At 34.0% G+C, this 17,035-nt stretch overlaps 2 protein-coding genes across 14 annotated transcripts in view; both read left to right on the plus strand.

The window, feature by feature from the left end:
• The window catches only part of LOC109604459 (sodium/hydrogen exchanger 3), a 33,296-nt gene extending 21,058 nt beyond the window's left edge, over positions 1 to 12,238 (plus strand). For 2 of the 11 annotated variants that reach the window (XM_049963831.1, XM_049963836.1), the window contains exons 8-16: positions 1,381 to 1,519; positions 1,839 to 1,982; positions 3,197 to 3,266; positions 3,381 to 3,479; positions 4,264 to 4,413; positions 5,410 to 5,469; positions 7,737 to 7,901; positions 8,100 to 8,439; positions 10,320 to 12,238. In XM_049963831.1, coding sequence (XP_049819788.1) covers positions 1,381 to 1,519; positions 1,839 to 1,982; positions 3,197 to 3,266; positions 3,381 to 3,479; positions 4,264 to 4,413; positions 5,410 to 5,469; positions 7,737 to 7,901; positions 8,100 to 8,439; positions 10,320 to 10,539 — 1,387 coding nt within the window. In that variant the 3' untranslated portion in view covers positions 10,540 to 12,238. Of the gene's footprint in view, positions 1 to 1,380; positions 1,526 to 1,838; positions 1,983 to 3,196; positions 3,267 to 3,380; positions 3,480 to 4,263; positions 4,414 to 5,409; positions 5,470 to 7,736; positions 7,902 to 8,099; positions 8,493 to 10,319 lie in introns of all 11 variants that reach the window. The other 9 variants (XM_049963830.1, XM_049963833.1, XM_049963839.1 and 6 more) reach the window with 8 other exon arrangements.
• A 618-nt stretch (positions 12,239 to 12,856) lies between these two features.
• Positions 12,857 to 17,035, plus strand: part of LOC109604458 (zinc transporter ZIP11) — an 87,859-nt gene continuing 83,680 nt past the window's right edge. Inside the window, exons 1-5 of one of the 3 annotated variants that reach the window (XM_049963841.1) lie at positions 12,857 to 12,996; positions 13,284 to 13,546; positions 13,601 to 13,835; positions 13,885 to 14,013; positions 15,352 to 15,574. In XM_049963841.1, the coding sequence (XP_049819798.1) occupies positions 13,439 to 13,546; positions 13,601 to 13,835; positions 13,885 to 14,013; positions 15,352 to 15,574 (695 nt within the window). In that variant the 5' untranslated portion in view covers positions 12,857 to 12,996; positions 13,284 to 13,438. Of the gene's footprint in view, positions 12,997 to 13,075; positions 13,547 to 13,600; positions 13,836 to 13,884; positions 14,014 to 15,351; positions 15,575 to 17,035 lie in introns of those variants that run through there. The other 2 variants (XM_049963844.1, XM_049963843.1) reach the window with 2 other exon arrangements.

The following is a 17,035-nucleotide window of genomic DNA, read 5'->3' on the forward strand; positions in this document are numbered from 1 at the left end:
AAACATCAAAGTCTAAATATTACCGATATCACTAAAAACTTATGATGTTTTCGAAAAATGTTTTACAATGTTTATTAATCTCAACTGAAAATGCAATAAGAAAATGACCTAACAAAAAACAACTCGTTTTATTGACGGACAAATTGGAAAAATCAGTAAACGACATCTTTTTCTGAAGTAACGAATCCATGTTCATTAGAACAAGATCAGATGGTAAAAAATACATTTCGTATATAGAGTCATCATGAGAAATGTAATGGAACAATTGGCCAACAATAATTTACCAGTTACATGGATATTTATATATTCAACCAATGTTGGTTAAGAGATAAAAATGTTGAGATTCTCGATTGGCCAGGGTAAAGTCCGGATCTAAATACAATTGGAAACTTGTGAAACGACATCTAACCTCTATTAAAACATCAAAAAGCTTTTATTGAATTGTGGTTATTAATTGAAGTGTCGTGGAAATTAATTTCAAATGACCATTGGCGATTCATTAAATCTTTGCCTCACCGTTTACAGGTGGTTATAACGATCAAAGGGCACTCAATAAAATATTAACAATTTTATTTAACAAATATGTAATTTACAAGAGTGTGCTATTTCTGTGACCAGAATTAATTTTTTTTAATATTTAATTTAAGTAGAAAAACAACTCCTTTTACTGACAGACAAATTGGAAAAATCAGTAAACGACATCTTTTTTTGAAGTAATGAACAATAAATTCATTTGAATGACGGTTTGCCACACATGAAATTCTTTTTCTATTTTTTTTTTCACTTCTTTATTGTTGGAAATTTTAATTGTAGTAGACCTTGGCCAAACACCTTTATATTGCTCTTGAATTCTTTTTGTCTAACTTTATAGTGAGTGTTTTCACTTTAATTGAGCCACACTATAGTTTTAGGTTTAGTAGTTTAGTTTTTAGACTAAATGCTTAAGATTATTTTATAAACTTGTTTGATTTTTGATTAATACTCAAACCACAATATTCTAAATTCTAGAATCTAGACAATAAAGCTTACATTTATATGTTTATGCTCATATTCGACTTTTGTAACAAAAATATTGGAAAAATATGAATAATTGACCCACTTAATTTTGGAATATATTTTAGAAATTAAAATTTTCTTTATTTAATAAGATTTTAATAATGTTATTAGTAAGTAATTAAATAATTGCTTAATATTTTAAATTCATATATACAAATATCAGTCATTTATTACGCTTTAGTAGCATCTTCAGCTTTTATACCTAGAGTATATTATTAAAAATAAGTATATTTATTAATGAATAACATGTACTTCAAAATATAGAAGTACATGTTGTTCGTCAATTCAAACATTCGAAACACAGTTAACAACTCTCGTTTTCAGCACTAGTTTCAGTCAGCTAGATTCGAGCACGTGGAACATCGACATGCAGGAACTGGAGTACAATCCGTCGAAGAAGGACCTGACCGACGCGAAAATCCACCATTTGCTGGCCGAGGAGCTGGTAAAACCCTACCGGCGGGTGAGTGTAAGTCACATCACAATTTCATATTGCTGTCGTGGAAAGCATCGGTGTCGTGTTTTCGATGTGTTTTTTTTTGATCTAATGATTAATGGATTGTACGTGTGTTTGTCCGCTTGAAAATAAATATATTGCATGGAATATTTGTAAAGAAGATAAATGATTTACCGGGTTGCGTCCCGGTGGTCGTTTAATTATGTCGTCTTTGGCCTTTTCGATACTACGTTATTCATGCTCTAAACATTTTTAATAATATTGGATTGCGACTTGTCTCAATGATATTTTGAAACAATATATTTCGGCGTCGTTTTCCTTTCAGCACCGTCGACTTAGCTACAGCAGGCACGCAGTGAACGATCGCGACCTGTCGACTCAAGTCAATTATAGAATGCACTTCAACATGCGACGATTGGTGGCCGATAAAAAGCACCATCACAAACGGCACAGCAAGAAAATGAATAAGGTAACGACAATGATCTACTTATTCACGGATCAATACATAATTACGTTCGTTACCGTTTTTTTCTTCTGATAAATGTAATATATGATCCGTCGAAGCTTTGTTGGTAAATTGGATTCGGAATTAATTCTCCGAGAAAGTGTATAAAGATTGATGGATGTCCCGAAAGTAGCCGGAAAGCTTGGAAATTGTGTGGTGAAAGTAAACTCCCCAATTAACGTAACTTTTCTGCTCCTAATAGATAATACACAGTAACGACATAAAGAAGTTTAAAAATAAATCTTTTTATATGCTACGTGTATTCCTTAGCTTAAAAAGTCATCTACTCACTAATTTTTTAAATAGACTTATGATATAAAATTATTCAATTAATATTAATAAATAATATTTACATTATTCCTTTGTAAAATAATTCAATTCAAAAATATTTTCAACAATTGGATGACATAGTGAACGCATACTGGCTGTGCAGAAAAGTAAGACGAACATTTTATACCATTATATGGTTTCAACTATTCAACTAGTACCAACTATTCAACTATTACAAGAAGTAGACCAAATATAATAATATTTTCTTTTACTTGGTTGTACGAAAATCTCTTTTTTATTAATATTTTGAGTATTAGAGATCATGTCACTCAAATTTTGTCCTATAATTTTTCATTTGCTTTATTTTGTGTTAAAAATCATAGATTTGCCAATTCTTTTCCTTACTTTTTCATTGGGATATACTGTCAAGCAAAATCAAAATAATGTATATGTTCAACTTAGCCAACAAGAAAAGAGTTCGAAGGAAGTTTCTGTGCTAACACAGCTATTTCGAAGCAATATGTATTATGTAAATGTATTATTCCTGCACTCTCACCTTGATTGATTTTCACCAAAATTCACCTAGCATGCTCCCCCTCTAATAATCCTAACCCTTATTTCAATAATTATTAAAATAAGGGTGATGCTTAGTAATGAGAGAGAGCAAGCTACGTGATTATTTCTGGACACGAAAAATTGATAGAGCACAAAGAAATTCAGCCCTGACACTTCTCAGCACAAACAGTGAAGATAAATTTTGTACTACATATTTTAAATTGAAAATAAATGTAAAAATTAATTTAAATTAAATCTAAATCTAAAAGTAATAGAAGAAAAAATTACCTTAGTAATAAAAATAAAATCAAATAAATATAATAATAAAACTGACAGGTTATCTCCAATTATAGGACGGAAAACAGAATCACGTGAGTTTTCCGGAGTTCCAGCAGAACGGGACGGCCAAACAGTTCTCCCACGGTAAGCATCAAATTCAATCAGACCCCTTTTGCGATAAAGTTGTTTCGGTTCGACCAAACCCGTAACCCACCCCGGCAACCGTAGTTTTCACATCATTACCTGTCTGTCATCTAGATTACATAAGCGAGGTGTTAAACGAGGACATGGACACCGAACCGAAGTCCAGCAGGGAAGAGTGGGACAGTCCCATCACGTTCACGGCCAAATCGTCCCGTAAGTATTTCACGCGATTTCGAACGGCCCACCACGGATCCGGATGATTAATGGACATCGAATGTCTTAAAATTATCACGGGAACTAAACAAAGAAATCGATGAACTAGATATAGGCATCATCGAGACATTTTTTGTCCATTGCCATCCGTTCCAAGAGCGAGGCGCCTCCGTCTTCTGTGGCAGACTCGTGGCTAATTGTTTTGTGGTTTCGCTTCGAATAGGCGTTATTACATTAACACAGCTGAGGAAAAAGCATGACCTTACTTACTTAACGTCATTACTCCAGATTTGTGATTCCGATTTTTTTGCTTGTTCTTCAGCGCAGGTTTTTCAGTTCATCGATGTATTTTTTTAAATAATATAGGAGTGCATTTTTATTGGATGTCGAATGTGGGTCAATAGACTATTATTATTAAATTGTTTCATTATTTATTGTATTCTATTAATGCACGTTATTGGCAATACATTTTATTTGTATTTGTTAGAAATGTACATCCGCAATACACATCACAATAAAAACACACAGTATGGCACGTCAGATATGTATAATTTAAAAATTCAGCAGGAATATTTAATCAACCATCAATTCTTCAATTGATTCCCAAGAAAACAGTTAAAGGATCCATGTAATTTAGTCACACATTTAGGAAAACTGAATGAAATTAAAATTTAAAGAAAAAAAAAACATGTCCTGATGTGCCTTAAAATGAAACAATAAATAGAAGTGAATTGTTGTACGTAATGAATTTGATTGTTGTTTTTTCTTTGTACTGGGAAAACAGGGTGTGTTAATGGGGCTCATATTTTAGCGAGTTCGGAAACAGAGAACAGCGGAAGCTTTGCTAGTCAAACGGTTCCCTTGGTGGGACTTAAATTTAAAAAATCAACCGCCGCCGAAGTATCTCTCCCATGGAGAAGACACGGCTGTAACGGTACGAAATGTAGATGAAATGTTTACGGGGTTGTCAAGTTATTTCGAGACATATATATTTTTTTTAAAAATATAACAGATCTAATCATGTTAATGGTTTAGAAATTGAAATGTAACTTTACACTATTGACTTGGCAACCCTATTGATATTATTCCAATTCCTTTCTCATTCCAAGTAAATTCATTTCATAGAAACTTCTCCACTTTAACTAGAATAGAAAATGCTTTTCGCAAGACGAAACTCCATTATTCACACTCGTACTAAAACTTCAAAAAAGATTAAATATGTTCATTATTTCTTAAACGAAAATGAGTCCTGAAACCAGGAATTTTACTATTCTCTTATGTATTCGGAAAATTAAACGTGTACACATTTCCATTTGCACGCTTCGCTGTAATTAAAAGTCGTGGGCAAGAATCCTGTAAACTCGCTGCTTGAAACTTAAAATTGACGTTTAATAAAAATAAAATTTACATAAAACTTTTCAATTCCTTTCCTGTTTTCATTAATGTGATTGAATGACGTATTTTATTTTAAATAAGGGAGTGCTTTGGCTGAAAGCACAAACTTTAAAAGTTCAAATTTCTCCTTAAAATATTTAAATTGTTTGTTTATCTTGCATCAGTATATTCAATATCTGAAATTAAATTTAGGACGTTCTTACAGTTACTTATTCAGCAAATTAAATGAATAATTTTAATTTTACTTCCACTTTGCTTTGCTCCCTAATTGGAAATAACGAGGCTACTTTTAAAAGAGGGCACTTACAGGAACGAAGGAATTCGTTATTGTATATTTTTAAAATTGAACTTAATTAGGTAAAGAGCTTTCGAAACACAAAACCAACAAAATTATCACCGCGTGTAACGTGAGTAAATCGAATCTTTTTGTGCAACCCGTCCGTCTTAGTTTCGCATGTCAGTCGCATGGCTTTCCTACGAAACCCGCCAGTTACCAACAAATATACATCTTTAGCACTGTATGATTCATGTTCAGTTACAGATGACAGTATTTTCTCAGATACAGGAAAACGCATGTCGAGAGGTTCGATAGACGGTAAGTAATTCTATCTATGGAATGTTCCCGTCATGTTGGTTGAAATATTTGAAGTATCTATTCGAATGTGGGTAATTTTTAAAATTGAACGGTCCCACGTGATCTCGTCCCCCGATTCATTTACTAGTCATGGAAATGCGTACATTTCAATCAAAATTAATAACGCCCAATTTAGTTTGTCGATTTCGCGAAACCGACACCTACGGTGAAAACAAACTCATTTTGAACTGTGACGCACGTGAACGTGACGCACAACCACATTAGGTAATTTTATTTCGAAAACAACTGGATCTACTGTTTAATTATGCAGTCCTGAAACATAATATTTATGCAGCAAAATTTCGCTGCGTGGAAGTTTATTTACATGATTATCATAATATTTTATTTAAATGTGTAAATTTGCTCCTGAACTGGTGGTCGGATTTCGTCCATTTTTCGTATTTCAGACGAGAATATTTAATATATTATTAAGTATCCACGACGATCCAAACATTCATTGTTGAAAGTCCTTCAAAGCCTCAAAGAGCTGAATTTCAGTCTCCTTCCTATGTACTCCATGTGTTCAATTGGTGATAAATCTGGAGGAAAATTTAAACTCATGTTTAAAAGTTAAGAATATTGAAAAATGTATGTAAAATTTGCGTTGACATTGACTTTATATTGTGAAGAAACTAAGAAATAAAATATGTTTAGTAAAATTAATACGACCTAATAAATTTAACATAGATCAGCAATTTTTATTTTTGATCAAATTTATACATACATAACATTTAGTGCATTTAATGTCCCTCATGGGCATCGATGACTGATAACTCTTCTACATACCTTCTATGAAGTTATTCAATTCTTTTTGGGATATGTTGGACCGTGACGGTGAAATAGATGCTCTGGAGGATATTGGGGAAGGTTGATGGTTCGAAAACTGCCGTTATACATACTCGATAGGATTTATGTCAGCTGACACGAGAAAGTATTATCTTCAACAAAAACGAATTTTGTAGGGCCATCGTAACAAATTCCTACCTAGACCCTAATGAAACTCCTTTGAAATGGGTAAGAGTCTATAATCCCTCGATGATTTCGGTTTGGCCAGACTCGAACTTAACGATTATCTTTGTAGAGCCTAATTCCACCATTCATAAACAAAAACTTGCATTTGTCAAGAGACTCCATACTTTAATTGGAGCAATACAAGCTCCTATAATCTTTTCTAGCTGACCAGACAGTTGCGAGGATAACGCTGTTGGGTATCTACTGTTCCTTAATCATAAATAATAGTCTTATTTGTTGTAGTTTCCCTTAGTCAAGCCAGTTTGATGAAGGCGAGGACACATGCGAGAAATAACTCCCTGCAACATGCAATTTGGTCCTGATTCACTTCAGATTCCAACATTTCAATTTCATCTATGCCTCTTATTCGGAGTTAATTTACATCTAGTCATAATTATCTGAATACATTTCCATGCAAATATTACTGTAATCTATTATAAACTAAATGTAAATTGTACTAACTTTAAAAACGTATAAAATTTTATGTATTTATTTTTCTGTGTTGAATTTCATAAAATTTAAATACAATTAATGTGGACTCATTTTAATTCAAAAAGTTTAATATCCTTAACTTTGGTATGTTGGAAATACTCCAAAATAACTCTCGCAATATGAGGTCGCGCATTATGTGGTCTCTCGGCGTCTTTTTTAACCTCAAGCACGTCATTTACGACCTTTTTCAGATCAGGGTCTCCAACAATTCCAACGATTTGCTTCGACCAATTGGTAATTTCCAATAATGAAAGTCAAATCAATAATTAGCCTTCTATCAAACTCACTTAACATAGATGACTAAAATTTGCTCACTTTCACACTAATGGTATTTGAAGTGAATGAAAGAATGCTTTAATAACAACGAAAGTGAAATGGGTACTAAATTCTGTTTGCATTAGAGGAATTTAATTCACTTAAAATGGTAAAAATATGTTGCATACAAATTCTTTGATATTCTACAATATATATTAACTTTTTGTACTTGTTCGAACGAGTAACGCACCAATGTTTGTTAAAAGTGTTTTATTTAGTTTTATTTATGTTTGTTTATCGTTTAGTAATGTATTTAAATTTAAATTTACCATGACTTATATTCGAATATATATTTCAAAAATGCACTGTTCAACATAAAACGAGGAGCACACTATCTTGCACTTGGGATGTTGTCAGTAATTTCCCTTTCCGTTTCTAATTCTGAAAATTTTTGTTTTATCTTTGCACAGGGGGTGATCTGATGCGCGTCACGACGCCCACCGCCACCGAAACGATGCTCCCATGGAAACGGGACGAGGAGGAAGGCTCAGCACCCCTGCAGCAGTCCGAGTTTCCCGCCTGGGCATCCAACAAGGAATATCTGGCCTACAATTCCCCTTCGGCCACCTTCTTAGGTAACGCTAATCAAAATCAGTGCATGTAATCGCGTCACATCCTCCGGCGATTCCAATTTAATTTTCCACGTGATTATCTGCCCGAAACTGATTACGAGATTCTCGTTGATAACGTTATAAATAACCGTAATGGAATATTTAGTTCCTAAAATAGTCTAACCGGCCAATTTGCCTTCAACGTTGCTGAACCTTTTCCAGGTGGATTGGAGAACCCCCGTTCCTCGGTGATTGGACTGTTCCGTCGCGAGAGCCTGGGCTCGGAGCCGATGAGCAGTACCGAATCGACGCCGCAGCGCGAGCGTCGCGGCTCCACCGGCGGTTCCGGCGGCCGATCCGGCGCCGCCGCCGTCATCCTGATCGAGGACGGCGACACTGATCCGCTCGGCGTGCTGCAAAAACAGGCGAGCACTGTTAGCGCACCGGCGGCGCCCTGCGGCGGACACTCCAGCGTCGCGACAATCCCGACGCTGCCGCAGCCGCCCCAGACGCCGGGACAGCGGCGGCAGGCGCGTCGCGGGTCCATGCTGGAGCTAAGCGGGTGTGTTGATGACATTCATATACATATGTGAACAAAATTGCACACGGGGCAACGTAAGGAATTTTATTTTCTGTTTTTGTTTCGTTCTTTGATCTGTATCTGGATGTTGGGTTTTGCATCAGTGACACCTGCACGACTACGATCAGCAACTAAATCATGGCGTCCCTTTTTAACAAAGATACGTTTTATGTTTTATTATTTGACTGTCACATTTACAATTTCTACTCTCTTTTGTCTGAAAATTAATTTGTAATTAGACCGAGAAAAGACAACCTTCAAAATTTATTACGATTTAACTCCATTGACCAAATTGTTACAGAAGAACCACTTCTAGACAACTAATTTCAGATTTATTTTTCAGTTATAATTTTCGTGATTAAACTGGAGGTAGGTTAATGATTTGGCTCACGTTCCAACACTTGGTCAACAAATATCCATCTTTGCACATTTATTGTGTTTCTTAAATATTCCACTGTATTGCACGCACACACTCTTAAAAAATTGTATAATGTGATGTAATGCAATTTTTCAGATATTTAAATAATTTAGCATAAAAGGTAAGTTGCAACTTGAATGTATCTTTGATTAAAAAGTGACCGCAGCACCAAGTGTCGGCCAAACTAATACTGTCCCAAGTATGTTTCAATTAAGGATCAAAATTACCTTTTCTTTACATCCAATCTTTAAATTAAACAACCGATAAATCTCGACTAAAGGTAATTCCTGCTTAATTGAAATTCCTATCAAATCTCAATTCTAAATAAGAATGCATGAAGTGCTGAAGACTTAAGAACTATACCTAGATACGAGGCTGTTACAGTAGCTTTTGATTTCACGCCTTCTTAATTAGTTTTGTGATGATAAATTTCAGTGGTGTTGGAAAGCAGTCTCTCTGGAATGTGGTTGTGGTAAATCTTTCTATGCTTTGACATGCCGTATCTTCTATTATAATATCATTACTATCACGCAGTAGATATTAAATTATTAGACGCCGTCGAACATTCCCATGGTGATACTTAATATTCCACTTGATGTGGGTCAGATTTTATCTTGGTAATATCTTTGAAAACTCAATTTTGATGAATACCAAAATATGTGCAGTTAAACACGCAATCCGAAAGATGTATAATAGAATTGATTAATAAATTAATTTCAATGCAATAATTTTTTTCTCATTATGAATTAAATATAGATGATAAGTAAGATTTCTTGCTCTTGGGAATTAAATATTTTTTATTATGAAAATAGACACTCCCATTCTTATATAAGAAATATTATTGTAACTTGTATTGTTGACCTTAAAAAATCAGTAATTTATTATAAAATATGAGCAATATCAGAAACTAATTTATTACAATATAAATGAGGATATTAATTATGTTTTATGACGCATTCTTTATGAATCCATTGAAAATATCAAATGCACTAATTTTTGTTTTAAGAACGAAATCAACGAAACCTTTATTAATATACAATAATCTATTGTATTAGGAACAATATGAAGCCTGAAGATTATAAACAATGCCTTATTCAAAATATGGAAGATTGGCAACTAAATTAAGTAAATCAGAAGTGTTAACTTCTCTACAATTATCCCTACTTGTCATCCTAGATCCTTTAATAGTACTTTAATGTTGTGTGTTTTATCACCCATCGTTATTTTCAATAAAAACATGTGCATTAAAATCTAAAACTACTAATTGTGAACATGTTCTTAATGACAATAACTCATTGTTAAGCTCTAAGTGTTCCAGTGGACAATAACGAAATATAACTACACCTAACATACATTTCCCATTAACATATAACAAAAGGGAATAATGTTCACTGGAACACGTCAGAAGTGAAAAATCCCCGTAATCCCATAACTCTACTTCCAGATCGATAACTCGCGACACCATCCCGGAGGAATACTACGGTACGTCCTCGCTGAGACGTCCGTCGTGGCTGCAGGCCCAGTTACGTCAACAACGTCCCAGCATCTCTCGACAACAGACCCTGGGGGTGGCGCTGATGGGCAACGTGTCGTCACCATCCCCGACGGATTCCGACACCTCGGTGGATGAGGATGTGGAATGTCTGATGAAGGCGGGTTTCTGAAAGTACCGCTGAATTTTAACGTTTTCACATCGCGAGGAATTGAGCTTGTTATCTCTATTTGAGTAGTTACTGGATACAAATGATCCGTGTCATTATTGTTATGTAAGGTAATAGTTTTGTTTTAATGAATTCGTCGTTCTGCAGTTTTACAATTGTACTTGGGGATTACTTGAATAAAAATGTTAATCAAAATTATTTTTATAACATACAAGTTTCAAGGAGTTTGTGTAAAATTTTCATTCAAAATCTAAGCAACCAAACGTGTGATAGTTTATCAGTACCCACATGTTATACAGAATAAGTTTTCAAGCCTATCGTTTCTCACCACACACTTACTTATATTAAACGAAAAGACGTACTAACATATCTTTGTAAGCATATAAGCGTTCAAGTAGACAAAAACTGGCCTTGGGGCTTTCATGATGAAAACATTTACACAAAAATTTAAGAAAGAGAAAGAACATTCCTTCTGAACGATGGACAATACATTTTCGATGGCTTAGATCAAAAACTCACTTCCATCTGAATAGATCAATTTTATTACTAGTGTATATTCCACATACTAGTTATATCTACAATATAATCTATAACTCATCCACAGTAAATAAATGTTGTAGTGTCAAAAAGTCTATAGAAATCGCAAGCTTCTGAGCTAATGTAGCGGTGGTGAAATGACAACGATTTCACAATAATAATTAATTTTCGCATTTACTTAAGTTTTATTTCGTTAGAAACGTGCATAGACGTACTATTTATTATAAATGCATACTTTAATTTGGTTTAAGTTAAGTTTGTATGTTCATTGTTAAGCATGGTGAAGGCTATTAATTTATGTATTGCCTACTGGAATGTATTTTGTTATGTACAGAAATATAAGTTGATGAGATTTAATGAGTACATAGACAATACATAAATGTGCACTTTGTATGAATGAGGCGAGTAGGTGCTAAATAATGAAACAGTAAATTAATAAAGGTTGCTAGGTAATTATGTTAATAGTCAATCAGTATTGTTGTAGTAGGATGTAGATTTCAAAAATGCATTTTTGGGCCAGTTTTCAATTGGTCCTGGAAATGTCCGAGTTTGTACAGTAGACGATTAAGGCTGTAGATAATAGAAAGTTCATCTATTTTATCAATAATAAACAAATATTGTGGAATAGGATTGTAAAATTGACTGTGCCTATATGAAAAGACCTGAATAGTTTAATTAAGTTTTAAGCACTAAATTATATGACCACTCTTACTTTTGCAAAATGTTCATTATACTTGTAAAAAACTAATTGATTAACCAATATAACTCGGCCAGTTGAACCATCCATTCGTCTAATGCAGAAGTACCAAATGCAATAATGTCAATGTATCTGATTATAATAGTGACCTGTTAGATATTTACAACAATGAACTTTCAATATGTAAATGACTAATTCCTCACTAAAGTAATGAAAACTTCAATATTTAACGCAACTTACTTATTGTATAAATGTGTATATAATAATATTAATTTATTCGTGCTCAAAGTACTTAAGAATACATTCCACTTCTACATTGGATTAATGATGTGCTTGTAAATATTGTAATTCTTGTAGAAAACTATTTTTACATCCCGACAATATGTAATTTAAGTTTCGTGGTTATAATGTTAAACATGAATAACAACTTGTTATTGAATTCTTAATAAATCACACTAACTAATTTAATTTTGTTTTAGTTTTCCTAGCAAAAATTTGGAATAAAACTAACAGGTTTTGAGTCTGGTGGGGCACAATAAATATGTAGAACAAAAAAACAAAAACGTAGGTATCTCATTGGCTGCAGGCACGCCTCAGCCCCTCTACCACTGAAACAATAGCTCGATTTTAAACCGCATGCGCGAATGATGGAATGAAATAGAAATATTTACGATTTACTTGTGACACGAACTGACATAAAGAGGCACATTTAAGAGTGCCTCTGCAAAATAAACAAAATATTCATTGGAATATAATAACGTTATGTGAGAAAAAGTCATTTTCATAGAAGAGGCATTGCTTCACCTGCCTTATCTGAATAGCCGCCACTGGAAATTAAATTAAAAAAACGTTTCGATATATCTTTATTATTATTAAGTAATTATAATGTATCAACCAAATAAAACAGTCATTATGTTTTATCATGAACTAGTGCACTTAAACAGATAAAATAAACAGTAAGTTGTCGTTTTACGTGTACGAAATAAATATCAAGAAATTGAGGTCAGTTTTATCGACGCTCCAGTGGAACCGCAATTACAGTAGTACTTCAATTGTGGACAAATCTGTTTTAATTCTACCTGTGGTATTTCCGCACGTATTCCACAACACAACCGATTTGATGACCACTGTATGAAGTATTCATGATCATTGTTTTCGAATTAGATGCGCAATAGTACTGTCAGCTGAGAACAACCAACCGATGTGTGTTGTCTACCCTTCTGCAGGTAAAATGTTTTAACTAATACATTATACTTCACAACTGCCTGTCTGCTCGTTATCTATATTCGAATTTATCTGTGTATCGAGAGGTCATTTTTCAAAAGTTAAGCAAACCACTTGAGATGTGGCAGTCGATTTACATTACATAAAAAAATAACCAAGCAACACATCCAAAGCAAGCAAAATCCAGAACCTTTCTGCCGTTGTTCTACGTGCAAGTTGTGCAGTTGCAGACAAACCGTTGTTGTTTTAATAATTTCATAAACAGTGACAAACTGTGTGTGTTCCCCAGATCGCGGTGCAACGCGCATGTTCTGATAGCAGGACACGTTTGAAATATTCAAGAATTCGCGCTTGCATGGCAGTCGGTGTTCGTGCGTGAGTTGTCGACTTTGGCATGGAATAGGGGGCTTTTCTGGCATCATCAACCAAACGAACGGGAACAAAATGATACAGGGATACGGACCGGTCATGCAGGCCTTCCTGGGCACGCTGTTCACCTGGGGCCTGACCGCGGCCGGCGCTGCGCTAGTTATCGTAATCCGAGGCTCGCAGGTTAGAACCTAACCTCAAACATAAACAAAACCATATAAACAAATCATTTTTCAGAGGAAACTGCTCGACGCCAGCCTCGGATTCGCAGCCGGCGTCATGACGGCCGCCTCATTTTGGTCCCTGTTGGCGCCCGCCATTGAAATGGCCGAGGAATCGAAATTGTACGGCGAGAAAGGCGAGTACGCCTTCCTGCCGGTGGGTCTTGGCTTCCTGCTCGGCTCCCTGTTCGTTTATGGGGCTGACAAGTTGATAACGGTGCTGGGCGTACACTCCCCTAACATGATGCTAGGTATGGTGTTCAGTTTGTGTCATGAAAGTGCTAAACGGTGTGTTTTCAGCTCTCCATGCCACAAGTAATCGAAAAGACAGTGTCAGAAGTGTGAGACGGGACTCTCACATGTCTATCCCCGACTCGACTGCCATCGACGGTTTTTCTGATAATATTGGATCAGTGCAACGCAGAAGGGGTATGTTAATCTTCACTTGACTCTGCGAATGACCAATTAGGTTTTTTGGGTACAAGATTTAGGGTAAATGACGTTCTAAACGTTTTACCTTCTCTTTTCTATGTTTGTTTTCATTTTAGAAATGATTAACATCTGTAATGATTGTGCTGGGTGCATGGTAGAGGTATTACAGACCAGATAAGATAAGCGTGTGGCTTACAGAGCAGATTTGACAAACAGATAAATTTTGCTACACATGTGAACTTTGCAAAGTCAATGTCAAGATATTCCTGAAATTTCATTATTTATTATACAAAAACAGTGTTGATAAATTTAGTTGTCTATTTATAAATCCATTTATTGTAATAACATGTGTTTATATGATAAACAAATATGTATATGTAATGAATAATTTCAATTATAAAATGCTTACAAAGATAAAAAACTGGGATTTTGCTGTTTGTAAATTTTTTATTGTGGTTACCTACACACTATTAAAAATTAAAGACAATAAATCAATGATAAATTAGTACATCTTTAAAATTGTTCAAAATATTATTGTTTTACAAATTTATTTGTTTCTTTGATAATAAATATTCATTGGCAGTGTCATATCAGTACTTTCAGTTTTCAAATGTATGAGGAATATGTGGGCAGTTTGTGAATTCAAATAAAAAGTTAAAATAGAGCACTTCAAAACACTTCACTATTAGTGAGTAGTTTAAAAACTGTAAATAAACAATACAATCAGTTTCAAAATTTCGTTTTTATACCAACTTGTTAATTTAAAATTTTTATTTAATAATTCAGTCAAAACCTCTTCAATGAAAAAGGAATCTGATCTGAATCATATTAAAGGTAGTTTTTATAAAATAATTTTATTACGCTTTAAATAGAATTAGTTAATGCCATAATTTTTGTTTGTTTACATTTGTTAGTTATATTTGTGAACAATGAAATTATAATATTAACGTTATCAAATTTAAATTATAATGATATATAATTGTAGTATTCAAATTTAGCAACATTATGTATTTTAATAATTAAGTGATTAAATGAAAATGAAATGGAACTTTAAAAAGTGACTGAGAATTAAATAGGTAGTTAAAACAACTTGATTGGGATAAAATTACGTAATTACTAATAAGCACTATATTTGATTCATTATATCAAATGTAATTATTAGTAAGTAGTACTACACAATAAGTACTAAATCAGTCTGTGTAAATGATTGGTGTATCATACATCAGTCATTGTTAAAACTCTGCCACAACATTTTTAAACCTATTAATTTATCATACCCCAAACTGAATACTTATATCTACATTAACTGACATTTTTTCGTTTCGCCTATTGCAGTAGGTAAACATGAACAAAATTCGCGAGCAAATGAAGACGTTTTTCCGTCCGTTCAGAGCTACGAAGGTGCGTCGAACATCGAGGAGATCCAGCACGGACAATGGAAACGTATCATCCTCCTTGTGGTCGCCATTACTGTCCACAACATCCCGGAGGGTCTGGCCGTTGGCGTCGGTTTCGGTGCCATCGGCAGCTCCGCCTCCGCCACATTCGAAAGTGCAAGGTACGTATTTTTATATTCCCTTTCTTCTATTGTGGAGGATGGCGAATCTTATTTAATAATGAAGGCATTATATCGAGACATTGAGCTTCAACGATCTTGATTCAGATCCAGCAATTGCCATGATAAAGTAGGTAATGTGTTGCTTCGTTAATTCAATCCCTGAATGATTAATTAATGGTAACCTTAATATTTCTTTATAATTATGTGTGATTAAACAGTTTACGGATAATTATTCATACTGAGACTCTTGATGCGAATATTACCCCTAACAAGTTGGATTGGACTAATTAATTTTTCCGTTTTGTTTTGATTAAAGAATTGTTGGCGACGATCAAGGCCGATCGGCTAATAAACGAGAGAACAACCGCTTCGTTTGATTTAAATTCCATCTGTAACTGTTACTTTTGTCCAATTTACATAACGTAAACAAATGATTCACGAAATTTGTGGAGAATTTCGCTTTGTGTTTGATTACGTTCTCACAATCGAGTTTGTTCTTGTGGATGACGATCGATAGTGCGATTATTTCAATAGTTTCGCACAATTTTTCTTGTTTAAGTGTTAATTAACCAATTAAATATGGATCTGGAATGTTTCAATGTTATTTGCTGTAACTGTATTTAAATAAAATCCACAATTATTATTCACAAAGGTCACAATAATTTTTATTATCAACACTAAAATGTTTTAGTTTATTACAAATGCTCATGGATACATTTATATGGTATTGCGATTGATTTAAAATGCGTTGTTGTACAATTAATATTTTCCGCTAAAATTCTTGATAATACAAATGTGGTATTAAATTAATTCGGCCCACATATTTACCGATTCTGGATAACCTTCTTGCTGTAATGAGAAAAAAAATATTTAAAATTCACCTTCGCCTCTTTTAATTTTTTTTCCAATTTGCGTTTTTGCACATTGTTATTGCAATCCACAAGTGCTTTATCTTCAAGGCAAATATTGATATTTAAAGCACGTTACTGTCTAGATATAAATTTAATTATGTAGCATTTTCAAGTATGCTACTTCGTATTTTACGGTGGATATTTGTTGTGCTCCCCTCAATACTAATCTGATTTACTTAAATACATTGCAGGCGTCACACAAATTAAGACGTGGGTGATTGATGTGACGTAATCAATTAATGTAAATGTCTAGAACTTTAGAGAGCTGTTAACGACTAAAAATCTAGATTTAACTAAAAGTGATGAGATCACGTGTTATTATTATAACACATTCTAATGAAATTTATTAATATTAATCAGTTTCTTTCGATATAGTGAACAACTGTAGTTGTTACAAAATAGACCTTGATAGTTCTTCGTTATTGCCTCATTCATCTCATACTGACGGGGTTTTTAGGCCCATGCCAAATTTCTAAATGTTAAAAATTGTAATTGAATGTCGAGATTTTAGCTTGAAGCGAGGTCGTATGCACTAAATTTCCAATGCCGA

Source organism: Aethina tumida, chromosome 2, assembly GCF_024364675.1.
Source record: "Aethina tumida isolate Nest 87 chromosome 2, icAetTumi1.1, whole genome shotgun sequence".
Classification (NCBI taxonomy): domain Eukaryota; kingdom Metazoa; phylum Arthropoda; class Insecta; order Coleoptera; family Nitidulidae; genus Aethina; species Aethina tumida.